We start from the raw sequence: 26,728 nt of genomic DNA on the forward strand, positions 1-26,728 counted from the left end.
TTCTCCCTTCTTCTCCCTGGCGCTCTCTGTTCCTAGTAACGGTTCGAGGGCAGCAAAAGCAAAGGTAGGCAAGGTAAGGAGGAGAGGGGCGAGGCTCATCATGTATTTATGCAGGAAGGGGGCAAAACAGATGGGTGATGAAATCAGGGAAGTTTCCCTCAGATCTGGCACAGTTAATCCAGATCCGATTTAACCGCCCATGTGCCCACCTTTTCCTTATTATTCGCACGCATAGTAACATCCCATCTGCTGACACCACGTCGCATCCGACCACAACAGCGGCAGGCGCCATTCCGCCTCCCTAAGAAAACTGCCTCAAAAGGTGCACCTGCCATTGTCAGCCAATGGGAGGGGAATATCCCCCACCCGATTCCTTTCAGACGAAGGAACTGGGCACCGAGCCTATTACGGTCCAAGGGTTCGAAGGCTAGGCCTCGAGGGTCTCGACAACCGCCCTAGGACAACAGAGTCTGGGACAACTATGGGCGAGCCCGTACATGGCCGAGGCCTGAGCAAGCGATCGCTTGAGATGCCCTAAGTCGTGTTCGAGACCGGCAGGGAGGTCTCCAAATGGATCCCACATAGGGAGGCATCAAGCCCCCGAGGCCAATCGAACGGCCCTGGGACCCACTAGAGAAGCCTTCTGGTACTTTTGGAGTGCGTCTCTGGACCGCTAGTTGACCCCTATCGAATGGGGCACGGGCCTCCACTTGGACTTACCCGATAACAGCTCACCGGAAGTGTCACCGCTTGCGCCCACCGAGGGTAACGAAAAGGATGCGCAAGGGTTGCACAAAAAGCCAAGGGAACTCCTGATCACCCTCTCGATCCATGTAGAGGCTCAGGGGCTCTTCCTGCAACCTTGCCGAGACCCAGTGACCTAGGCTCGCACCCGAGGGCTCGGCAAACAACCCCTCCTTCTGAAACGAAAAGGATGCACGAGGGTCACACAAAAAGCTAGGGGAACTTCTGATCGCCCTCTCGCTCCGTGCGGAGGCTCGGGGCTCTTCCTGCAACCTTGCCGAGACCCAGCGACCCAGGCTCGCTCCCGAGGGCTCGGCAAACAACCCCTCCTTCCAAACGAAAAGGATGCGCGAGGGTCACACAAAAAGCTAGGGGAACTCCTGATCGCCCTCTCGCTCCGTGCAGAGGCTCGGGGGCTCTTCCTACAACCTTGCCGAGACCCAGCGACCCAGGCTCGCACCCGAGGGCTTGGCAAATAACCCTTCCTTCTGAATGAAAAGGATGCACGAGGGTCGCACAAAAAGTCAGGGGAACTCCTGGCTGCCCTCTCGCTCCGTGCGGAGGCTTGGGGGCTCTTCCTACACCTAGGACGAAGACAAGCAACCCAAGCTCGCACTCAGAGGCTCGGCGAAACGTGATAAAAGGCATCGAGCCCATTACGGTCCAGGGGTTCGAAGGCTGGGCCCCTTGAGGGTTTTGATAGCCGCCCTAGGACAACAGAGTTAGGGACAACTATGGGCGAGCCCGTACATGGCCAAGGCCCGAGCAAGCGATCGCTCGGGATGCCCTAAGTCGTGTCCGAGACCAGCAGGGAGGTCTCCGAATGGGATCCCACCATAGAGAGGCATCGAGCCCCCAGGGCCAATTGAACGGCCCTGGGACCCACTAGAGAAGCCCTCTGCTACTTTTGGAGTGCGTCTCTGGACCGCTAGCCGACCCCTATCGAATGGGGCATGGGCCTCCACTCGGACTTACCCGCTAACAGCTCACCAGAGGTGTCACAGCTTGCGCCCACCAAGGGTGCCTGTCATGCTCCACCCCTCCTTTCGAACGAAAAGGATACGCGAGGGTCGTGCAAAAAAGACGGGGAAACTCCTAATCGCCCTCTCGCTCCGTGTAGAGGCTCGGGGGCTCTTCCTATAACCAAGCCGAGACCCAGTGACCCGAACTTACACTCATGGGCTTGGCAAACGCGATAAAACCCCTCGCTCAACACATGAAAAGCCCTTGAAGGAATAAATCCACTCCTCTAGGGCCTCGGGGGCTACACCCGGCGGGTGCGCTCGCACGCACCCACCGAGGCCTCGAGTACGAAACACCATCCCACCAGGAGCTGCCACGAGCCAAGTCTCGTCAAAACCTCAGGAAGAGCGCTCACACTCTCCCTGAGGCTCGGGGGCTACTGTCGGGTACCATAAAAAGGGGTCCCCTAAGCAAAAGCCGAAAAAATCGCTTAGACCCTGTCAAAATTAAAGCCAAGAGACAACTATAGGCTAACCCCCACCTTGACCGAGGTTGCCGATTCTCCGCCTCGCCCGAGGCCCCGCACGTAAGGCCTCGGACGGGGAACCGATTCTCCATCTCGCCCGAGGCTCCGCACGTAAGGCCTCGGACAGGGAACCAATCTTCCGTCTCGCCCGAGGCCCCACATGGAAAGCCTCAGACGAAGTACCGATTCTCCGCCTCGCTCAAGGCTGGCTCGGCAACAACCCCGTCGCCTCCGCCTTGACCGATTTCCCTGACAGAACGGCATGTCCAACTAAATGCGACCAACCACTCCCGTGATGTCAGCTGGACGATGGCTCGACACAGCGGAGTGACCAACGAAATGGGAGTCGCATCAACACCATGCCGTCCGGGACAGGACGGGGCAGGGGTTACCGGCCGCTGTGCCCGGCACTGTTGAAAGGTCCTTGTTTGGTTTTGGTAATTGAATGACAACTTAGGTGGACTAATTGTGTTTATGTGAGATACACAGGTGATTAGTCCACAGGTACATGTGTGTGAGCAACATATGCCATGAAGGTGAAAATGGCTTGGAGATGTTGCAAAGCTCACACATGTGATGATGAAGGAGCTTAAATGCACATGAGACATGACATTGAGTCATGTGATCAAGGTGGAGAAGATTAAGACAAGACTTGGCTTGATGGACTGGTTGCAAGCGTGAAGGGCAAGTCAAAGGCTTTGGAGTGATGGACCGCGTGGCGGTGAAGCTTGAGCAAGACTTGGCGCCGATGGACGATGGCAACGGTGAAGAGCAAGTAGAGTCAAGATCGATGAACCAATATGATCATGTGATGATATGAAGTGGATCATATCATTGTTGATCGTGTTGGTGCATGTGTTGCATCGACGTTGAAGGAGATGGAATGGAATGCGCAAGGCAAAGGTATAACCTAGGGCATTTCATTTCACCGGTCATAGGTGTGTAGAGAAGTTTATGACCGGGTTTAGGATAGATGGCCGTACTATCAAGAGGGCCAAACTTGTTTGCATATCGGTCATCTAGTGCCACTCGAGTGATCTAACTTTGCATTGTCGCTAGGATCGAGTGGCGTGGCAAGTTGAGTGGCTAACATCCTTTGGGAAATGATTGTGAAAATGCTAACACACATACACATGGTGGTGTACACTTGGTGGTGTTGGCACATTTACAAAGGAGGTGGTGTTTGCAGGGGTGAGATGGGTTTGGGTCCCTCTCTCCCTCCCGCCGAGCTTGCGAGGCGGGATTCGGCGCTTTCGGGAAAATGGAATGTCTATTTTCTATTGTGCCGGATGCAAATTCTTGTGGTTAGCACACTTGAGCAAGGGTGAAGAAAATGGAGAAGATGCTGGCGTCGGTCAACTGACCGGACGCTGGATCTGAATGCACCGGACGCTGGCAGGCTGCGTCCGGTCGCGCTGACGTGGAGTGTAGCAGTCGCTGGAGTGTGACCGGACGCTGGCTGCGTCCGATCGCGTTCGACCGGACGCGTCCGGTCATGCTCGGGAGCTTACTGGAAACGACCGGACGCTGGGGTTCAGCGTCCGGTTAGTTGAAGCTAGAGCGTCCGGTCAGGTCAAGTGACCGTTGGAACCAGGACACGTGGTCGTCTGTGGGCGACCGGACGCTGAGGTCCAGCGTCCGGTCAACACGACCGGAGCGTCCGGTCGGCCCGACCGTTGCCCAGTGAAGGGGTAACGGCTAGTTTAGCCCTTGGGGCTATAAATAGAAGTGGCCCTCGGCCATGGCTGGTGTGGAGCACCTCAAGGGACTTAGTGTCCACGCTTGTGAGTGCTTGGGAGCCCTCCATCACACATATACTTGATAGTGATCATTCGATTGTGTGAGTGAGCGATTCTAGTGCGATTGCATCGTGAGGTTGCATCGAGTGGCACTAGGTGATCGAGTTGCAAGCCGGTGGTGCTTGTTACTCTTGGAGGTTGCCACCTCCTAGACGGCTTGGTGGTGGTCTCCGTCGAAGCGCGCAAGAAGCTTGTGCGGCGCTCCGGAGAAGTGCTTGTGAGGGGCATTGTGCTCGCCCCGCGGGAGCCGCGAAGAGCAACTCTAGTAAAGCGTGTCATTGAGCTACCCTCACTCAAGGGGTAGGTTCTTGCGGCGCCCGACGTGCGGGCTTAGCGGGTGATGCTAATTAGCCGCCGAACCACCAAGTGAGCAGTCGACACAACGGGGACTAGCGTGTTGGCAAACACGTGAACCTCGGGAGAAAAATCATCGTGTCAACCTTGTTCTTCCCGTTGGTTTGCATCCCCATTACACAAGCTTGCAATTACTTTTATACATATTAAGCTTGTGTAGTTGCTCTTGTAATTAGATAGCTTGTGTAGCTTGCTAATTACCTTCTTGCTTGTGTAGCATAGAAGTAGCTCCCTTGCGTGGCCAATTTGGTTTTAGTAACCTTGTTAGTCACATTGCTTAGTCTGTGTAGCTAAGTATTTGCGCTCTCTAATTAGGCATTGGTTGCCTTGTTATTGAGCATTGCTAGTGAGCTTTGTTAGCTTTGTGCTTTTGCTTACTAGCATGTGTAGGAGCTCCCTTGTTGCTTAAAAGAACTAGAGGCATAGGTTTGTGTGACCTTGCTCCTAGCATTGGTTAAGAGAGCTCTAGCTAGCCTGGCACCTTTGTTGCATAATTGTTATCTTTGAAAGGTGCTAGTGAACATATATAGTGGGGTATAGTCTTGGCTAGACCGATAGTTTTAATTCCGCATTTGTATCGGTTAGCCGACGCGATTAAGTTTTAGAAAAGACTATTCACCCCCCCTCTAGTCGCCATCTCGACCCATCAACTGTGCCCACGGCTGATGCCCATGCTACACTGTGCTGCCTAACCCCAACTGCTCCGAGGACAGCGCGACATGGGGAGTCAAGTTCGGGTCCCTATAGCCTCGGAATCGGTGTACGGGACCAACTGCTCCCTCCAAGCCTCGGCAATCCACCTCAGGGTCTCGACAGGCTCGGGATTCGCGCCCGCCGAACCCCCCACGATAGTTCGGCCTCTGCACCGACTGGGCCTCAGCTCTCTACGCTGCCAACATACAGCGACCGGCACGTCGTCCGCCATGCCCTGCGTCAAGCTATCACTAGAGCCCCCACGTCGCACAGGATCGAGCGTGACCGGCACGTCGCTCCAGTGCATCAAGGACAAGACCGCTTCGCTGACCATGCCGCCACAAGGATAGGCTACAGGGCTCAGAGATGCCACCTCTGTTCGCACGACGCTACGTAGCAACCCCATGTATCACCCCTGTCCCCCCTTCAACTATAAAAGGGAGAGACCGGGGCCGTTTCTAGGCGCGAACAAGTTCACGAACTCACGCATACACGCACATACAGGGAATAGGACATAGGAGATAGACGAGCACGGACAGACAGACTCACTCACTCGCGCGCAAGCGACACTCTGTAACACGCACGCTTCCCCGCTGCCTGAGATCAACATCTCAAGCAATTCACACTACTCCACGCAGAGACCTGGGACTAGCTCCCTCTCTCGTTCTGCTTGTAACCCCCTACTACAAGCACTTCGGTGCAAGGAATACAAGATCGATCTCTCAGACTGGACGTAGGGCATCTCTTGCCTGAACCGGTATAAACCTTGTGTCTCTTTGCATCACCATCCGGAATTAGGGGCACGCAGTATATTTTCACTAGTTGGTTGAGGGCCCGTCGGTCCAAAACACCGACACTACCTAAAGGACGAATGTGTCTTGTATTTTGGGTCACGGTTGTTGAAGACGATCTAAAATACACGGTTCGCACAGTGACGGTTCTCGCCGTTTGCAGCCTATTCGTTTGCTCGTATACGATCGTGGATTATAAGTTGGAACAGTATTTTTCTCTCACATCAAACCAGCCAATAATAAATAATCCACGATCGTTTACGACGAAATGAACATGCTGTTGGTCGCCGACTCGTCGTTGAAACCTGCAAAATGGGGGTGGTTTCGTCAAATGACGTGTTGATGCTAAAACCAAGTCACAGAAATTGAACCGTTCATCGGCTGATCGGCATGCATATGCACGCCTGGCAGCGCCCGTGAGGCAGGCCAGGCGTATGTGATTTTTCCTTCCCTCTTGCAATTGAAATGGTCACGGCTGTCGAATTAGCGTCCAAGTCTCAACAATTGTGGCTTACAAGCGAGGACGGCTGTCACGGTTCTGTGACGGCTGTTGTATATTTTTAAGGTTTAGCTAGATACATGCCATTACAACCGTTAAGCTTTGGAGACCTACCATTAAATTTTACCTCTTTATAAACATGCCGTTATTAATTCGCCATCTATCTGCATTTTATCTCTTTATGAGATTTAAAAGCTATATATCATTGGTATTATTGGACCAATTTTTAAGTTACCATATTCTCCTCTTCGGTAGCTTTCTCCTTGTCTTCTGGATAGGGGATGGCTACCTAGCCACAGTGGGCGTGACATCCTCTGAGGATCGTGGGTCTGAGCTTTTAAGAGAGATTATTTGGGGGAATGAGTGATATGACAATTCTGACTAGCGGGTCCATGACAGTGTCACGTCAGGGTAGAGATAGAGGCCATGTTCGCTTGTCTTATGAGCCGTATTTTTCAGCGAACGAACAATGATTTTCTCTCACAATAAATCAGTGAACAATACTTTTCAGCCTAGCTTATCAACCAAGCGAACAGGACCAGAATGGAGCAACAAGGGCACTTTTGTCCATATAAAATGAAAATATGTTAGTTCAATAGTGAGTCAAACCAAGTCAAACTACATCCTACATGTATAGAGTGGTAGATCTCAGATAGACGAAAAGTTTTCATGATATTATTCTAAATAGATGAATAATAATGGTTTTTTTCTCAATGGTAAAATTTATATCGATATGAATACAATTAACTCATTTTTAAAACTCACTGATCACTGATCAGTATGAGGTCAAACACATGAGCATGTGATGAAGCACGAAGCCGAGGCACCACCATGTTCAATAAATAAATATACATAAGTCCATTGAATTGGTATGTATGTGATACACGAGTTAGGTCAGCAGGGCTCACAGTCACTTGATGCAGAATTGCCAATTCTTCACACTAGTCTCGCAACTCGAGGGAAAGAAAAGGAAGAAATGATCGATCTACTTGTTGTTTATAGCTACGGTAATTACCGATATACTCTCTCTGTTTCAAAATAGAAGTCGTTACAGGATACGTGCATGTCAAATTTTCTCAACTTTGACTAGGTTTATAATGAAAATATATTCAAGAATTTATCTAATGATACTAATTATATATTATAAATATAAATATTTTTTTTATATATATTTAGTTAAAGTTAAAAGTATTTGACTTATTTTGAGACGAAGGGTTATTTTTTTTTTTGGCAAGAATATCTTCTCTTTTTCTTGATAAGATGGCAAGAATATCTTCCACGATGATTGACCGCGCGCCGTGCGCGCGCGCACTTGAAGGAGTCAGCACCGTTGGACCAAATGGCACAAGAAACTGGATATGGTCCAGGTCCAGCAAGCCACGATGATGTGTGCTCCTGAAGTTGGCGCGTTTGTTTATCTTTTCTTCAATCGCACAAATTTGTTTATCCTTATATATCCAAATGATGTCGGAAGAGTCGATGTTTCAGTCCTAGCTTCGCACTTGTCCGGCGAACCCGATGCAGGCAGACTGCGGAAGAGATCGTCCCGTACTGCGTGGCGTGAAAACGACTAGGATCCACATTCGCACACCGGGCTTTCTTTCGTCCGGCAGGGAAATTCTGGGGGAAGCTGCTTGAATTTTGACGATTTCTATGGCACACAAAAATATCCCATCACCTCGCCGGACTTATCGTTCGCAAGCCGGTACGTATGCTACACTGCTGCTACGCGCCGGCAGTTTCTCAGGGGTGATGGAGCTGACACGTGCAAGCCAGCCGTGTGGTGTCGAGCGACCTCGGAACGGCCTGGTCCAGCGCGAACGTCAGAAGCTCGGACCATACATGGACGTTGATTCCCAATCGAACAGCCCCGGGAAGTCTGCAGCCTTTCCTTCCCGGCCGCCGTATCCAGTGAAATAGCACGGCGCCGTCCAGCGTATAGCATATCAGTCGGGTCAGTAGCTCCAATCCCCGCCGCATACGGCGGCGGGCGAGACCGCAAGACCAAGAAGAACCCTGGCCGTGCCGGCGCCGCTCGAAGACTCCAGGCCGCAACGACCCCACGCGGCAGCGGCGCCAAACGCCCCCGGCCGGAAGGCCGGAAAACGAAAGAAACCAGCCGAGATCGCCGACCAGTCTCAGCCAGCCGCTCTGTCCGTTCAGCCTCACGCTCCGGACCTGACTGACCAACCGAGATCGTCCTTCCACGTTGAACACTTCGCGGGAGCGCACGCCCGCCCGCTGGTTTTCTCGGCCCCGCACGTCAGCGCCCTGTGGCCCCGCACACCGCGTCCACGCCCCGGACCACGTCGTGGGCGCGCATCCCGCGGCGGTTCTTAAACCACCTGCTGCGCTCCATCCTCGCCGCTGAGACCAAATCACAAATCCAGTTACCCGCTGCCCTCCCGTTCCGTTCCGTCGCGTTCGGGTCCCTCTCCTCCCCTCTTCGTAAACCCCGCGCGCGGGCGCCAGAGAGAAAGAGGCGGCATGGGAGAAGAGACCCTCGTGGCCATGCCGCTCGCGCCCCACCACCACCAGGCCCCCCTCGACGCGCTCCCGCACCACCTCGCCCCCACGCCGCCGCCGGGACCAATTGCTGCGGATAAGGGGGAGGAGGAAGGGGATCATCGTCGTCCCGCAGACGGCGTCGACGGCGAGCCGCCGGCGCGAGTCCCGCGGTCCGAGACCCCGCCCGGGCTCGCCGCCGTCGCGGGCGCCGGCGAGGACGGGGACGTGTACTACGCGCGCAAGATGCTTCAGGGCGTGGTGCTGCGGCCGCCGCAGCACCTGCCGCAGCCAGAGGCGCCGCCGGGGATGGCCAGGGGGCACTCCACGCCGGCGCCGCACGACTACGCGGCAGAGGAGGAGCAGCAGCAGAAGAAGAAGAGGCCGGTGGAGCGGTCGGCCTCCGCGAACTCTGCTGGTACGATCGTGGACGACGTGGTGTCCATCGGGCGGTTCTTCCGCGACCGCCGCGACGTGCTGTCCTCGGCCATAACCCGCCGCATCTCGTCGCTCAAGGAGTCCTCGTCGCCGCCCTCCGAGAAGGCGGCCGCGGTCGACACCTACGGTGTGCAGGAGATCCACCTGCCCAATGTCAAGGTCACGGTGCGCCTCAAGGACGCGATCGCCGCCGCCGCCGCCGCCGAGGACGACGACGTCGTCGGGTACTCCTTCTCGGGCGGCCACATCAAGGGCCGGGTGAGCTTCTTCTCCCGCTCGGGCTGCCGCGACTGCACCGCCGTGCGCGCCTTCTTCCGGCAGTCCGGCCTGCCGTACGTGGAGATCAACCTGGACGTGTTCCCAGAGCGCGAGGCCGAGCTGGCCTCCCGCGCGGGCGCCGCGGCGCGCGTGCCCCAGATCTTCCTCAACGAGAAGCTCCTGGGCGGCCTCGTGGTGCTCAACTCCCTGCGCAACAGCGGTGAGTTCGAGCGCCGCGTGCGGGACCTCGCGGGCCGCCGGTGCCCCGACTCGGCGCCGCGGGTGCCCGTGTACGGGTTCGACGTCGACGAGGCCGCCGCCGGCGGCGGCAAGGGGGAGGAGGCGGCCGAGGATGCCATGGTGGGCATCGTGAGGGTGCTCCGGCACCGGCTGCCGATCCAGGACCGGTTCGTCAGGGTGAAGCTCGTCAAGAATTGCTTCTCCGGAACCGACATGGTGGACGGCATCATGAACCACCTGGACTGCAGCAGGAAGAAGGTGAGTCGTCGTACTAGATTGCCATTGCTGTTGCTGCTTCATCGTTTGACTTCTTACTCGTTGTGGTGCTTCGGTGCTTGGCTGTTTGCTGCTTTAATCTTTCTTTATTCATATGCACATGCATGAATAGTGATTGCTGACTAACCGTCTGTTCGTTTATTCGTAAACGATCGTAAATTTTCAGTCAAAACAGTATTTTTCTATCACGCTAAATCAGCCAGCAGTAATAATCCACGACCGTATGTGATCCGCACCAGCCGAAAAGGCCATAACTCGAGGGCTTGGCTGTGGAAATAGTTTAGATGCGTGAATGCATTTGCTCCTGCTAAAATGGCAACTAGTAAAGTAGCAATGCCGCATTTATATGGGTGGACAAAAGTACCGTGGGTGTTAGTAGTAGTGTTAGAAATATGAGTAGCTTAAGAATTCCAGTTAGTGAGTGTTCGTATTTATCTTTGTCGAGCCATTTCACAAGATTTGAACATTAGTTTCGAGCTTACCAGTTTACAAACAAGTTTAGAATGGAGTAATATCTATGTGACTCTTTTGTACACATTGAGTGTGTTTAGTGCCTTTAAGAGAAAACATAAATATGGTAGCTAGATCACGGCGGGTTCCCCTAAAAAATGTTTTATTTCCCTTGCAAGATCGAGGTGAGAATGGTAAGCTGGCATGGTGCCCACCAAATTCAACATCTTGTTGTTTGATTGACATAATATGGTATCCTAGAGGATCGATCTAATATCATCCCATCAGGGTTCTCACAGTGAATATACCATTCCTTCAAGGCAACTATGCGGGTTGCGGGGGATGCAAACTGTTTGGTCAAAACGAATGGATTTTCTAAAAAAGAGGATAGGGGCCTGGACGCAGATTAGGACGTCCCTAGGATCACGTGCTGCCCTGCCGAACCGGCCCCGCCCCGCCCGCTCGACCTGGTTTCCCGCGCCGCAAGGGGTGGGCAGGGGCGGACTCCAACGGAGCGGGGGCCGACATGTTGTGACGACCGATTTGATTTGTTCGGCTGGTTAGTTCGTTGCAGCCAGGCCCAACGACAGGAGGAAACCAGGACCGTCCATCGCGACCGCGCCCTGCGCGTACGCCTTGACCGTTTCTGCCATGCGGATACGGGTCATGCAATTTCTTTTTTGATGAACTGCGCATGCATTTTTTTTTTCAACCGTTTTTGTTCATCGTCGAGGAACGGATCCAGAGTGAGACGAGTCCAAGGCCGGTACGCTATTACGACTACGACGAACCAATGGGCGGGACGCCCTACGTGCGTACTAGTACAGGGTACGAGTGGACTCGTCGCCAGGCCTTCGGCAATCTTGAGTCTTAACTCTGACTCGATAAATGACGCCATATTCGTTTGACTTATTATCCATACTTTTAGAATGAATGAATAATATTTTTCTTTCACAATAAATCAGTCATGGTTTATCAGCCAAACGAACGGGGTACGAGCCGGTCCTGCTTGCCTGTACAACGCTCCAGAGTGAGAATTTTGTGCCGCCCACGTTGCTCCACCGGAGGATTCACGCCGCGGCAGTGAGGGCTCAACGCAACCGTCATGTGTGCCGCGACCCCTGACCGGTCCGCATGCTATCAAATTTGATTCGGGCCACAGCAGATATCTCTGGTGGATATTTTTCTCCCACGCCAACATAGTGGACTGTTTTTTTTTTGTTAAGATCGTGAGTAGATGAATGAAACATAGGTCGTGAGGTCGATCGTGTCCCGGTCGTCTTGGGAAAAAAATTGAGAGAAGGTAGTTGGTGGAAATGTTATTGGAACCTCAGGATTTGTTCTTAGTGGGGGCGTGCCGAAAGGATAGGGCGAGGTCATTGGACTCATTGGTGCTTAAGCACCGACCCAACAATTGATCGCGTCCCCTCCCTAATTTTCCTCCACGAAATTTGACTCCGCTTTGTGTTGCTGTCACTGTCGTAGTCAGTTGCTGTCATGGTTACATTGCAGCACCTGATGGATTTTTCGGCGTGCAGCTTTGGACTTGTGGTGGGCGAAAGAACTTTTCTAGTGCAGTTTGGCTTTCGTTTCTTTCTACGTTTTAATTTGGGTTTGGATAACAACAAACGTTGGTGCTCGGGGTGAAGGTGTTTGAAGAACGCCATTGTGCACTTCAACCAAATTAGGCGCCGTTTTTTTACCCTGAATCGTGAAATAACGGTTTGATCATCCACTTATCGACAATAACTGTTATTAATCGGCAGGCCTAATAATTGAGCATATAAATTATCTTATAAGTGAAGTATATTTGACTCCCTTAAACTTGTTCCCGAGTTTAAGATCACCTTCCATTCCTATACTACAAACTATGCTTCCTTTGACTTCCAAAACTTAGCAAAATACCCTCTTACCATTTCAAAACGGTTTTTCACACTTTTGCTGATGTGGCATGTGAGCCTTACATGTTTCAATTTTTAGCCATGCCATCTTTTATCAATATCTTGTTTCGACCCACAAACAGTGCCCACAACGGCTCAATCGTGCATACACGTAACCATTGCTTGATGCATGTCATATTCCTGTGCTAAATGATGAATTTTTTCTTTTAAACGAAATCATGAGTTTAGGATCAAACAATCCACTGTTCCTTCACCCTCGTTCCAAGACTAGAATAACTGACTGACGACCTAGGAGCTGTTGTTGCAGGCTGTGGAGATCGGCAAGGAGCTCGCAAGAAAGCACTTCATCCACCATGTCTTCAGGTCAGTGCACCATCCCCATAGCAGATACTGCACCAAGTATTCAGCTCGCGACCTGCTCATGCAGTGCCATTTTAGCTCACGGGTCCATGATGCCGTGCTGTGTGCAGGGAGAACGACTTCGAAGACGGGACCCAGAACCTGTACCGCTTCTTGGAGCACGACCCCGCTGTCCCCAAGTACTACAACTTCCGGGGCTCCACCAACGACGGCGAGCCCAAGCCTGCCGCGGCTGCCGGTCAGAGGATGACCAGGATCATGCTCGCCATCCTGGAGGCCTACGCCTCCGATGACCGCCGCCACCTCGACTACAGCCGCATCACTGCCAGCGAGGAGTTCAGAAGGTAGGCAACACACGCCGTCGCCACCTGCTTGCACGTACTTCTTAGAATGTCAGCAATTTACTAACTAACGACCTTGCCTTTCTTTTTGGTGCGTGACTCAGGTACGCGAACCTGGTTGAGGAACTGCAGCGGGCGGACATGACCAAGCTCCCCGCGGAGGAGCGGCTGCCGTTCTTCCTGAACCTGCACAACGCCATGGCCATCCACTCCGTGATCCGAGTCGGCCAGCCGGGCGCCGTTGACCGCCGGCCCTTCTTCTCGGACTTCCAGTACGTCGTGGGAGGGCACCCCTACTCCCTCGCGGCGATCAGGAACGGTATCCTCAGGGCTAACCGGCGGCAGCCTTACACGCTGGCCAAGCCGTTCGGCTCCAATGACAGGAGGCTCGAGGTATGCTGCACATGTCGGTTCAGCCGGTGTCAGCTCTTCAATCCTGCACCTGCTCTTCTATAGCTTACCATCGTCGTTACCGAAAAAAATAAAATAAAAAATCTCCCGTGCAGCTGGCACAGCGGCGCGCAAACCCGCTGGTGCACTTCGCGCTGTGCGACGCGACGCGGTCGAGCCCGATCGTGCGGTTCTACACGACACAGGGCGTGGAGCCGGAGCTCCGGCACGCGGCGAGGGAGTTCTTTCTCCACGGCGGCGTGGAGATCGACTTGGAAAGCCGGACCGTGCACCTCACCAGGATCATCAAATGGTGAGTTGTCTTCTCTGCGCCTCTACTCTCTGTCTCTGTTACCTGGTCATCCTGCATCGGTGCATGTTCAGACGCCACAACCAGTTAGGCTCTGTCAGGAGATGTTCGCTGGTTTTTAGGTCCGCTTGTGAGTTCGTTGTGGTTTCAAATCAAGAAGAGACCCTCCCTGATCAAGATCGCCATGGCTTGTTTGATTGTCTCAGGTACAGCGCTGATTTTGGGCAGGACAGGGACATCCTCCGGTGGCTCCTCAACTACCTGGACCCGACCAAAGCCGGGCTCCTGACGCATCTCCTGAAGGACGGCGGCCCGATCAACATCTCCTACATGAACTACGACTGGTCTCTGAACGTCTGAGCAGAATTCATCCGGGATGCGTACAGTGGTGAAACTTGGGGGTAGTGCCACGATACATTCAGAGCTGCAGTCAGCTCGATCAGCGGTTCGTTAATGGCCAGTTGGACGGATCACAGAGCGCGTCGACGCACATATATATGCAATTTGTTGTGAAACGATACCTATACGTGAACGGACGTCTATAGATGAATAAACGTCTCTTCACGAGTGATCTCATCCATCAAGTACAGGATTAGTGGACAGGATTAGACAGTTAATTTTAGTTCCAAAGGGCATGTCTTTTGGGAACAGTCATGTCCCTTCGTGACACCCCTTCACTTGTATAAATATATTTCCGAGATCAATGAAAGCAACAGTTCTCTCAAATCTTGTTCATTTTCATTCACGCTTTAACACGTTATGAGCACTGTTGCTCTACGAACAAGTCAGAAGAACGGAGAGGCATGCATGCCTCACCGGAGACAACAGACGATGAAGTGATGAACTATTGTACGACCATCGATCTCAAGAACAAGGAAGGCCGAAGGCAGTTCGCCACAGGAACATCGCCGGAGACAAGCAGTTCACCGACGACGATGCCGTTCTTCGTGGCGATGGAAGCTATGATCTTCATCTTCTGTCTATTGCTTTTCGCGACTCATGTTTTTCTTTCCAGCGGAGAAGATCTTCATCCGGCTTCTTGTCTTCCGAAATTGATGCACCGTGAATCATCTGCATCACATGTTAGACGGAGGAGCAAGACAATATGAAGCATGGAGACCAGTTTCTTCGATTTTGCCGAACGAGTGCTAATTGGAAAAGAACATGAAAGGATTGCAAGCCTCAATCCAACAATGGTATGTACTGTTGTGTTTTTTTTTTCTAATTCGAGATATTCTTACCTCTCTAAGAAATCGCACAATGGGCGAGTTCCATGCCCCTCCCGCGCCCCCATGGTCAGCGGCCCTGCGGTCGGGAGCCTGCTGCGCCCAGGTGGTCCTCGCGGCCGAGCACGCGCACGCGCGGCTTCTTGCACCGCGACGGCCCTGACCGCCTTGGCCCCGCGCCTACGGGTGGCGGCTAGCCCGCGCGGCCCCTGCGCCAGTGACCGGCGGCAGGCGACCAAACCAGCGGCGACAACCGCAACCACGGAAACGGCCTTGATGCGAGACCGACCACACGGGAAACCGCCCGTATGGTTGTGGAAGGATAAGGTTGCACAATTTGCATGAAGACCCTTGCGTTTTCTGGAAAACATATACTATTAGTATTACATGTTCAAAGTGTTTGTTCAAATCAGCAAACCCAATAAACATGTATTATTATATTTACATTATTCAAAGTGTTCGTCCAAATTTACAACCCAATAAACATATAATATTATTATCACGACGTTTTCATTGCAACTACTTTGTTATTTGCAATTTTCATTTTATGTTATGCCTATTTATGCTTTATTTAAAGCTTATAGCGCTTACATTTATTAATGAAAAATCAATTAAGTGTATTACCTCATTATTTGTATAACACAAATGTTCCATATTGTATGTTGGCCATACATAAGGTAGTGCCATAGTTGCTACTGTGGGATCTACACTAAATTCTTAGTGATTATCCTCAATGTGCGTACCCAATATCATAAATTGGAACATACGATCTACTTCTTTTCACAAGATGACTACCATTAATCAGCATTTCTATTGGCCATACACAAGGTAACACCATAGTTGCTACTACGGGATCTATACTAAGTCCACATCTTAGTGACTATCCTCAACGTCAATGCCCAATTCATTTGCGGATTAACTAAGGTCTACATCAATCTTTTGATGATTACCTTAAAATGTGTTTATACAAATTACATACACCACTTGGCATCTACTGTTTAATAGACTATGTCCATATTATTAGAGGTCTATATCTTTATGATGACTACCTCTAATGTGTTAGCATAAATGAGGTTCACACTATTAGTGAGATAGATCTTGTCTCCTATTTATTTTTGCATTAATTAATACAACATCACCATAGCAATTTTAAATTTACCCTTAGCATAAATTCAGAAAATCTATGGTTTAAACCTTGTTAGAATAATAGCCAGCAAAGAGTTTGATCTCTTGCTCTTGATGGTCACCATTATCTAACATGGTCAATGGACGTAATGTTAAACTTGATGTTCTATGAATTCATGACAATATTTGATGCTCCTCATAATAGAGCATCACCACTTATGATTAATTTAAGTATGGAGTTTTATTTAAATAAAGCACTATACACATCCAGATCACACATATGTGTATCTCAATGGATGCAAATCGAAGCACTATATGGCTAGCTCTCAATGAGCGATACGAACAACACAAGGCAGTCATTCTGCTCAATGCCAACTATGATTGGCCACAACTTTATCTCTAGGATCTTAAGTCCACTTGATAATATAATTATGTTGTTCTAAAATATCCCCCAACATTACGTTTTTGCAAAAGCACACTACTTACCAAATGTATTCTAGATTAATTCCTACATTACTTCAGGTCTAAGTGTATGATAAACTCTTATTGAGGAATCATCATTAACGTTATAGTGATGCTCTATCATCTGAAGTACACTGAATTTTCAGAATCATTACAAGTTCGATGCCATGTAGTAATGCCATCCAAAGAACTTTAATGGTAAGATTTAACGCAAAAAGAAGTAGCAGCCCCGTGCATTCTTTAGGGTCAAGGCATTTCCCAAATATGATAGAACCATATTTTGTCCTAACTGTGTATGTTACAGCCACACAACTTGGAAATGTCATGGCTTGAAACACTTAATTGATCGATATTATAAATCCATTGGACATAAATATCCGGCTCAACAATAAAGATATGAAGCACGCTTCTATCTTCAACCTGATACCACCAGGAAGGCCAGTTGTTCACAACAAGTTTCATGAAAAAAACTAAGTAGCAACCAAACACTTAATTAATAAGTGGGTCTTATGAGCATGGAGAGCACGATCATCGAATTTACTTCGCCTGATCCATTTTGGAGACCAAAATTTGTCTCCTATTTACAAACATACCTAGTATCTACGTCCTATTTTGGTGTTGTAATATAAAATGTTGTCATCAATTTCAATTGAATATCACAATAATATGCCATCACATTTGATATTCCATTAATTAATTTGTATGTAATCTATATATCTGCAAAGAATGTCATTATATTCTTCATGCTATATATAGACTTATACGGGAGTCAATCCAAATTCAAAGAGGAATTTTGCCTAGTGGATAGTTGCACCACAAACTCTATATATAGGAAAGCAAAATATTTCTAAACTCTTACATAGAGACAAGGAAATATTTTGTTAATCGCTTGACGCGATGTCATGATAGTGGGCTTTGATCATGCTACTATCATACTCCCTATTGGTACTCAAATAATAATCATGAATCCATTCTTGTATTCTGATTCTATAATGTACTCAGTTAAAATTATAGAGATATCCGTCAATATGGTTTTCATATGGAAACCCTAAGATGACAACTAAGAGGAGTATTTTTCTCTTAACAACGGATATGGCAATACTTAAATAAAACATCCTCAGTTGGATTTAACTACATATACATAATCTGTATCCAATGTTGCGTACAAATAATTCTCTCATGATGTCAACAAGATTTGGCACATTTGCCTTAGTTATTTAACTATAGAGATAACTTGAGAATTATTGTCAATTCTATTGGTCATAACATCAATATGAGCCACTACATTTCTTAAAGAAATTTAAGAACATACATGTGACTCTATTTACCATTTTATGGACCATAAAGATACTATGTAATGAACATTTATGCATCCATAATATAGATCCAGATGTGTCTCTTAGTCATGAGAACCATCACTATACCAAACTCATTGCTCGAAGCCTTCAATTTAGAGCAAATTATCCTAGATGCGGGATCAAATCCATTTTATATGGAACAATTTGGTTTTTGGATACTATATATCAAGTACCTTATGTCCATACCAATAATGGTTTTTATTGAGTCTCTTATTGAGAATCAAATTGCATGACATATTAAAATAGAATTATAATTTATCAGAACTACTCTTATTGAGAATCAAATTGCATGACATCTTAAAATAGAATTGTAATTTACCAGAACTAAGTCGTTTTCATGCGGCCTTACACACCGCATCGTTAATTCAAATCCATCAAGCTGCACTTATACAACTCCTTCCGTTGCAGTATGTACATGAAACTTTGGCCGCAGCCAAATATTTCCCATCTGCGCATCGAGTATGTTTTCACATACCCATATCACCACCCCAACATACCAATGGACATTAGGGATCCCAAGAGGTAACTCTACAGAGAATTTATAAATTGCCCGTATGTTGATCACATTTGAGGATAATTCCAAGCACTAGGGGGAGATTTATACCACATTAAGAATGCCAGGAATCAAAAGAGCAATCCTCACATCCACGTACCAAAAATTCTAAACCTAATCATTTAGAATGTCTTATATTTGCATCATATTGCAAAAAATCTACTAGAAACATTTACTGATAATAAGTGTGTCACAAAATCCTCTTATCCTACTTATAATGTGCCTGAAAGAATGGAGGTACCAATTAAAACCATTCAACTCCCACTTCTAAAGAAGAGGGGAAGAAATACAACCGCTCCTAAGGATAATGCTCCAAGTAAACATCCAAGAATACCGAGGACAATATCCTCCAAATCAGTAAATCCAAGCCAACCTCAAGTTGGTAGACACCCAAAATGAATGAGCATCCAAAACCCAGATCAAAATCCACCCGGATCAACGGTGCACCCAAATTCTGATCCTAGGACATTGAAACACCCTGACTGCATATGAAAAATGACTCAGAGTCCAAAAGGGTTAATATTTTCACATACTATATTGATTTCAAGAACCAAATCAATCATTTAAAGACTACAAATTGTCATGGCATATACTCCTCAAAGATTGCTTTTTTATCTTATTGGATCCAGACCAAAAGTCCTAGGCAGAGTGTCTTCACACTCAAATTTGGTCAAACTAAAAGGTGGTAATTAAGGAGATTGCCCTTGTTCAATGATGAGAAATATTACCACAGTAATATCTTACCTCATAGTGTTTCTTTTTAGAAGCAAGGTGGTGAACAAGAAGAGCTTATAGTATATGGTTTCACGCAGAGACCCAGCATAGCATACCCCATGGTATGTGTGAAAATAAAGTTTTCCAAATTCAATAATTGGCAGATCAAATGAATTTGATAGATTCAGATGTATATGTCCCAATGGACTTCACATTATGAATCCAAATACAAATCGCAACATACATTGTGTATAATTAAGCATGATTGCGTATATTAGTTATTTTGATATCATCATGATACAGAAATAATTATGCAATCATTTGAGATACAATTTCCATCATGTGGATTCGAGATGGAGGATTTGGGTAAGATCAAATATTACCTAGGCTTACAACTTGAGCACCGTCCTTTAGGGATTTTAGTGCATCAATTAGTCTATATCCAGAAAATATTGGAGAAATTCAATATAGACAAATCATATCATAACAAAACTCTGATGGTTGTTCGTTCTTTAGAAATAGAGAAAGATCCATTTAGACCATGAGATATTGGAGAAAAGATATTGGGACCAAGGTTCCATATCTTAGTGTCGTTGGAGCACTTATGCATCTTGCAAATTGCACCAGGCCTAATATTGCATTTGCAGTGAACATACTAGTTAGACATAATGCAAATCTAACTCACCGTCATTAGACGGGAACGAAGCATATCCTCAGATATCTTAGTGGCACATAGGATCTTGGTTTATTCTTTAAGAGAAATCATGATCCCAATATAATTGGATACACGGATGCTGGTTACTTATCTGGTCCCCATCTTAAACTGGATTTGTATTCTTACATGGAGGTACAACTATTTTATGAAGTCTTTTAAACAGACTCTAACGGCGACCTCTACTAACCATTCTGAAATTATTGCTCTATACGAGGCATCACATGAATGTGTATGACTTCATAGAATGATTAACCATATACAACAGGCATGTGGTATTAGTTCGATTAAATCACCTACAATTATCTATGAAGATAATTTCGCTTATGTTACATAGATGCAAACAGGTTACATAAAGAGTAATGTTGCTAAGGACATTGCCCCTAAGCTGTTTTATCCCTATAAGTTACAAGAAAGCGGAGAAATAAACATCTTGCAAATCACCGCATGCGATAATCTCGCTGAACTATTTACTAAGTCCTTACCAACTTCTATGTTTCAAAAATTTCTACATAAGATTGGTATGCGACGACTTCGAAATTTACAAGAATCAGGGGAAGACATCTCCTAGATGCTGACCTGTACCAGTATTATATTATACTCTTTTCTTTCACAAGTTTTACTTATAAGGTTTCTTATTAAAGTTTTTAATGAGGTAATATTAACATAAACATGTGTCATATTTTCTATTTTTCCCATTAGGGTTTTTTATGGGAAATATCAAAGACACATATTGCCCTCACAACTCATTCATGGTTTTTCCCTGAAAAGATTTTTCATGTAAGTTATCCAAGAGACAATACCAATAATATGTCGTTACATTTTCTCATAATTTTCCCCCTAGGGTTTTATAGGAGTTTTAGCGGCATATCACTTTATATTGCTCCTCATATTTTTCCTGAAAGATTTTTGGAGGAGTTATCTTTATGTCGTATCTCCAATATTTTTCCCATTGCGGTTTTTAATGGGATACCAATGACATAGTGGTTTATTTAAATCACAAATAAATATGCTATTTTCTCTTTATTTTTCAATAAGGTTTAAAGGAGTTTTTATGGCATATCATATATTCCTTAGATTTTTTCCATAGGGTTTTTCAAGAAATTTCAGTTTACAACTGCATTGATCTCAATGAAGAATCGATCAAGGGAGAGTGTTGTGAAACAACACCTATACGCGAACGGACGTCTACAGATGAACTGGCATCTCTTCACGAGTGATCTCATCCATCAAGCACATGATTAGTGGATAGGATTAGACAGTTAATTTTAGTTTCAAAGGGCATGTCTTTTGAAAACAGTCGTGTCCCTTCGTGACACCCCTCCACTTGTATAAATATATTTCCGAGATCAATGAAAGCAACAGTTCTCCCAAATCTTGTTAATTTCCATTCACGCTTTAACACAATTAGCATACTGAGCTTATTCAGTAGAAAGAAGTCTAAAGATGTATATATATAGAATTGTGAATGATGATCTTGTACTCAAGAGAATATGCCCCACGTGCATCGCAATCGGAGAAATCTCTCTCCTGCTGAACAGCTGAAGGCATGTCGTTAAGGGCAGATTTTCTGTATTTGAGTTGTGAATGTTGATTTTGCTCCGATAGGAAAGAAAGAGTAGATTTATATGATTTATATATTCTGGGGAAATGCACTGTTCTGGTCGGCGTGAAATATCCGCAATGAAGAGTGTATGCGTTTTGGTGAAGTAGTACTGCAGAACGTTTTGGAGTTTGATGATATATATGCATTTCTGCTGTTCTTTAGGGGAAGAAGTATGATTTTTGTTCTATTCTCAGTGATATCGGCAGTGTCATGACAGTTCTCTACCTGCATTTTGGTCCTGATACTTGAGACTGATCTGATAGACTGATATAGCAGTGTAAGCCCAATTGAACCGGTTCGACTGCATTGTTGCGTCGTCATGCACATATTCGAGCTGTCGACGTGGGGGGACGATATCGTGGACGGCCAGACCCAGGTTGCATGGTCCAAAGCGTGAGTGTATTGACGGTCGCCGTTTTGCTAGCTTGACTGATCGAGAGCATGCATGCTTGCGTCAAGGGAGAAGCCTTGCTTGCATCTCATCTCATGTGCATGCATGCTTTGCACGGTCAGTCATGCCGTTGCAGAACACGGCACCGTCCATCCGGAATCAGAGCGCCGCGGGGAAATCCACGAAATGGCGTAGCAGAGGCCTTGTTGCGCTCGCGGAAGGCTCGCGCGGGTCGGTCGGCCGGCCCCTCCACACGGCCGTGCTTTAGCTGCATCCATCCTCGATCCGTTTACGCGTTCAGAATTTGGAACCGTAGCGCATCCTCCTCCTACTTTGCGAAAATGGCGAGATGCCTGATGAGGTAAGGTAAGGCATAGCCGTATAGGTAGCCGTAGGGCTCACTCACCAGTCATCATGCCCAACATTTTTCCAGTTCCAGTTCCATGAATCGACTGCCTTTGCCACGAAGGTTGTCGCGACACGGAAGACCACTGGCGACCAACCACGGGCCACTCGATCACCCGACCCCTTGCCACGCACTGATCACTGATGGATTCTTGATCAAGCTAGCTAGCCACCGCTCACTCGGCCACCCGATTCCTCCGATCTCGCCGGCGCGCAGCTGTGAGACTGTGTGAGCCACCGCCACTGTTTTCGTCGCGGCGACGAACATGGCCGCGCTGATCCTCCTCGTCCACGTGATGGCCGCGGAACCAGGGATCGCGTTGAAGCTGGAGCCGACAGGCACAAGCAGCCATATCCCTCCACTCGTCGACTGCGCTCCGGCGCCCGCGGCGCGCTCTAACAACCTCAGCGCGTTCTGCGACAACCTACTGGTGCTCTTCGGCGCGCTTCCACCGGCCGCCGCCGCGCAGTCCAGCGGCGCCGTCGGCGGCGACCGCGCCTTCGCGCGCGTCGCGGCACCTCCCCCAGCGACTGCCTCGATTGCTTGTCTGCCGCCGCCCAGGACTAAGGATGGCAACGAGGATATACCCGTCGGGTATCACCGGAACGTTCTCTTCCCCACTACGAAGAATTCATCCCGTCCCCATCCCCATTAACTGTCTCGGGTATAGATTCTTGCCCATCCCCATACCCGTCGGGTATAGGTCGGGTAACAGATACCCGACGGGTACTGCATACCCGATAAACAAGGACACTTGGAGTCGCAACTTTGTAATCGGAGACATTTCTTCTTTACCTGGGTATAAGTGTCGGAGTCTCGGAGATGCCGAGGAGAAGGAGCGAGGTTGCGAGGAGGACGAGCAAAGGTGGCAGAGAGACCGAACTGAGGAAGCGAGGGGCACGAGCGCTCGTGAGACAGGTGTGCTTGTGCTGCTGGCGGAGATGGTGAGGAAAAATTGAACGAGGGTTCCTAGAACTCACAAACTATATATATGACTGTTCATATTTGGACCAAAATACCTATGTTGAGTTTCTTTGGGCCTAATACTCGCATGACAGCTCAAATAGTCGGGTTCCCCAACGGGTAACGGGGACGGGTAAACAGGGAACGTTCCCGTACCCGCTATACCCATCGGGTATGGATTCTTTCCCATTTAGATGCCTGCGGGTAAAGATATGATCCCATCCCCGTCCCTTAATGGATCAAATACCCGTCGGGTATCGGGTATCGGGGCCCGTTGCCATCTTTACCTAGGACGTCGCAGACGGATGCCACGGACGCCGCGGGGCCGTCTGGCGCGCCGGCTGCTTCCTCTCCTACGCGGACACTAACGCGTCCACGCCCCGCGAAGAGGCGTGGCGCGGCTGGTTCTACAACGGCAGGGCAGACCGCGGCTGGTTCTACGACGACACGCCGACCGCGGCGTGCACGGCCACCAGCACCGCGCCAGAGTGCGCCCGGTGCCTGAACGAGTCGGCGCAGGTGGTTCCAGCGCTGAAGGAAGGGAGGCAGCTGTCGTTGGCTCCAACGACGCGGTGGCTGACCTACGGTGAGCTCACTCGTTCTCTCTTTAATTCCCCTCTTTCCATCTCTTTCCTGTCCTTAGAAACTGGCATCAGTGTGATGATGATGGAGCTTTTTGCCTCTGCACTCTGCAGCCTTGGGTGTCTTCGACGTGGTTGGGCTACTGCTCTTTGAAATAGGCGGCATACTGTGTTGCATCCGCATAACCCGCCAGTTTAATGCAGCTGCTGCTTGAGGTGGCCGCTGTGAATCATGCAGGTTGCCAGCAATGGAATAGTAGTGTAGTAGTAATTATACTGTACAGTATATCCTAGTGCTTGAGCCTGTCTGCCAGAGGAAAACACAAGTGCTTGAGGTGGCCGCTGTGAACAGTTTGCTGGTTCGATTTTTCCCTGGTCCCTGCCCATGTTCTGATGTTCATGCGATTTTGATCTGTCTGCGGAGCTGGTATCACCAAACATTAGTCATGACACGCATGTTCAGTGGTTTGTCTAATTTCCTACTCCGCACGCAGCGGACAGGCAGCGCCCGACGGCCGTGATAGAATCAACACATGAGTATCTTCATCCAACAGCTTAATTAGCTAGAATCAACACATTAGTATCTTCATCCGACAGCTTAATTAGCTCATTTGTGGGCCGTGAGAGAATCATCAGAACGCCAGTTGTCAGGCAACCATGCACAGCCCAACTAAGCCCGTACCCAGTGTTCGCTGCCGTCCGGCGCCAAGTCAGCGAACCTTCCGGCGTCGTCCGGTCTCGACCTGGGCACGGGAAACTACGTGGTGACCATCGGGCTGGGCACGCCGGAGGAGCGGCTAACGGTGGTGTTCGACACCGGCAGAGACACGACGTGGGTGCAGTGTGAGCCGTGCGAGTCATACTGCTACCGGCAGATGGAACCGCTCTTCAGCCCGGCCAAGTCGTCCACGTACGCCAACATCTCGTGCTCGTCGTCGTCCTACTTCTTTGTAATGTGCAGGAGTTCCGATCTGGGTGCGGTGAGGAGAACCGCGGGCTGCTCGGGCGATCAGCGGGGCTGACGGGCCTCGGCCGGGGCAATACGTCGCTGACGGTGCAGGCGTACGACAAGTACATGGGCGTGTTCTCCAACTGCCTCCCGGCGACGTCGTCCGGGACTGGGTTCCTGGACATCGGCCCAGGCGCGCCGGCGGCGAACACGCGCCTCACGCCGATGCAGACCAACAAGGGGCGGACGTTCTACTACGTGGGGCTCACGGGCATCAAGATGCGTGGACGGGCGCCTGCTGTTCATCCCGGCCGGACTCCGTCTTCTCTGCCGCCGGCGCGCTCGTGGACTCCGGCACGGTGATCACGCGCCTTCCCCCCAAGGCGTACGCGCCACTGCGGTCCGCGTTTGCCAAGGCTATGGAGGGTCTGGGCTACAAGAAGGCCCCCGCGGTCTCGATCCTGGACACCTGCTACGACCTCAGCGGCGTCGAGGCGGGCAAGGCGCTCCCCGCGTTGTCGCTGGTGTTCCTGGGCGGCGCGATCCTGGACGTGGAAGCGTCGGGGATCCTGTACGTCGTCAGCGCGTCGCAGGCGTGTACCAGGTTCTCAGACAACAACTACGGCTCCGACATGGCCATCGTCGGGAACACGCAGCAGAAGACGTACAGTGTGCTGTATGATCTCGGCAAGAAGGTCGTTGGCTTCGCTCCCGGAGCTTGCTCATTTGTTGGCTTTCCACGCTGGTTAAATAAGGAGAATAAATCTTAATTTTATACATCAGCTAGATTTCTTGTTCAGCATCGCTAGTTTTCAAGTTCAGGCCTTCAGAGTAAATTTCCGTGAAAAGAATTTGCAGTTCACTGGATGAAACCAAACGATGTCGCCCATGTGGAACCAAGAGACAAATATAAATAGTACGCGAGCAGTTAAATCGTAGCAAATACGAAGGATATGATGGGGAAATCAAGCAGCAGACACGAAGGCTCACAGAGCACGCGAGCAGGCAGAAAAGAATGCAATTCTGGTTTTCCGATAAGTTCAACCAGTTTGAACTTTGATCAAAATTATATAAAAAATACTAACATTTCTAATGTAAAATTAGTATCATTAGATTAGTCATAGAATATGTTTTTATAATAAATTTATTTAAAGACATAAATATTAATAATATTTGCTATAAACTTAATCAAGATGTGTTCAGATTTGGACTAACCTGTGAACTCAGTGTGGAGGGAGAGAAAGAAGATAGCATGTGCACCTTCCTCGAAGCTTCCGGTTGATGGCTGGCTTGCTTCCGGTTGATGGCTGGCTTGCTTTTGCTTCCGGCTGATTAGCCTTTGGGCATGCAAATAGAGAGAGCACAAGCCATGGAGTATATAGGCCGTATAACTTAACAAAATGAAACGTCGACGTTGGGTTGCGATTTGTGAAAAGCTGGACGCGCTCGATCTTGTTTGCAGCATGTGCTGATGGTGGTGGCTAGCTTCCCTAGCCTTGCTTATCTCTGATCTGCCTCATGGTTTGCGCTCCAAGCTTGCACTGGACCCTTGTCACTATCAACGAACTCCACTTCGTTTTGTCAAATTTTTCAAGATTCTTCGTCACATCGAATCTTTGATGCATGCATGAAACATTAAATGTAAATAAAAAATAAAACTAATTACACAGTTTAGACGAAATCCACGAGACGAATCTTTTAAGCCTAATTAGACTATGATTGGACACTAATTATCAAATAACAACGAAAATGCTACGGTGTTCATTTTGCAAAAAATTTTGCATGAACCTTTCATTCCGTTCACACGCATATATTCTCGTTCCCTCTCAATAATGACACGACTC

At 48.8% G+C, this 26,728-nt stretch overlaps 1 protein-coding gene and 2 pseudogenes across 1 annotated transcript; all 3 read left to right on the forward strand.

Annotated features, from left to right (window-relative positions):
* Positions 1-8,741: 8,741 nt before the first annotated feature.
* LOC136538942 (uncharacterized) lies at positions 8,742-14,564 on the forward strand. Its single transcript, XM_066530864.1, has 6 exons — positions 8,742-10,068; positions 12,745-12,800; positions 12,908-13,141; positions 13,243-13,531; positions 13,645-13,841; positions 14,045-14,564. The coding sequence occupies exons 1-6, from the start codon at positions 8,857-8,859 to the stop codon at positions 14,196-14,198; spliced, it is 2,142 nt and encodes a 713-aa protein (XP_066386961.1). The 5' UTR covers positions 8,742-8,856; the 3' UTR covers positions 14,199-14,564.
* Positions 14,565-16,322: 1,758 nt separating this feature from the next.
* On the forward strand, positions 16,323-24,150 carry LOC136536616 (uncharacterized; annotated as a pseudogene).
* Positions 24,151-24,167: 17 nt separating this feature from the next.
* LOC136536617 (aspartyl protease family protein At5g10770-like) lies at positions 24,168-25,654 on the forward strand (annotated as a pseudogene).
* The last annotated feature ends 1,074 nt before the right edge of the window (positions 25,655-26,728 follow it).

This window comes from Miscanthus floridulus, chromosome 2, assembly GCF_019320115.1.
Source record: "Miscanthus floridulus cultivar M001 chromosome 2, ASM1932011v1, whole genome shotgun sequence".
Classification (NCBI taxonomy): Eukaryota; Viridiplantae; Streptophyta; class Magnoliopsida; order Poales; family Poaceae; genus Miscanthus; species Miscanthus floridulus.

Excerpts from the sequence above, each read along its gene's own strand:
- LOC136538942 (XM_066530864.1), top strand. The coding sequence starts at position 8,857 with ATGGGAGAAGAGACCCTCGTGGCCATGCCGCTCGCGCCCCACCACCAC. Across the intron at positions 13,142-13,242 it reads GCCAGCGAGGAGTTCAGAAG|GTACGCGAACCTGGTTGAGG; the intron begins GTAGGCAACACA and ends TGCGTGACTCAG. Across the intron at positions 13,842-14,044 it reads CTCACCAGGATCATCAAATG|GTACAGCGCTGATTTTGGGC; the intron begins GTGAGTTGTCTT and ends TGATTGTCTCAG.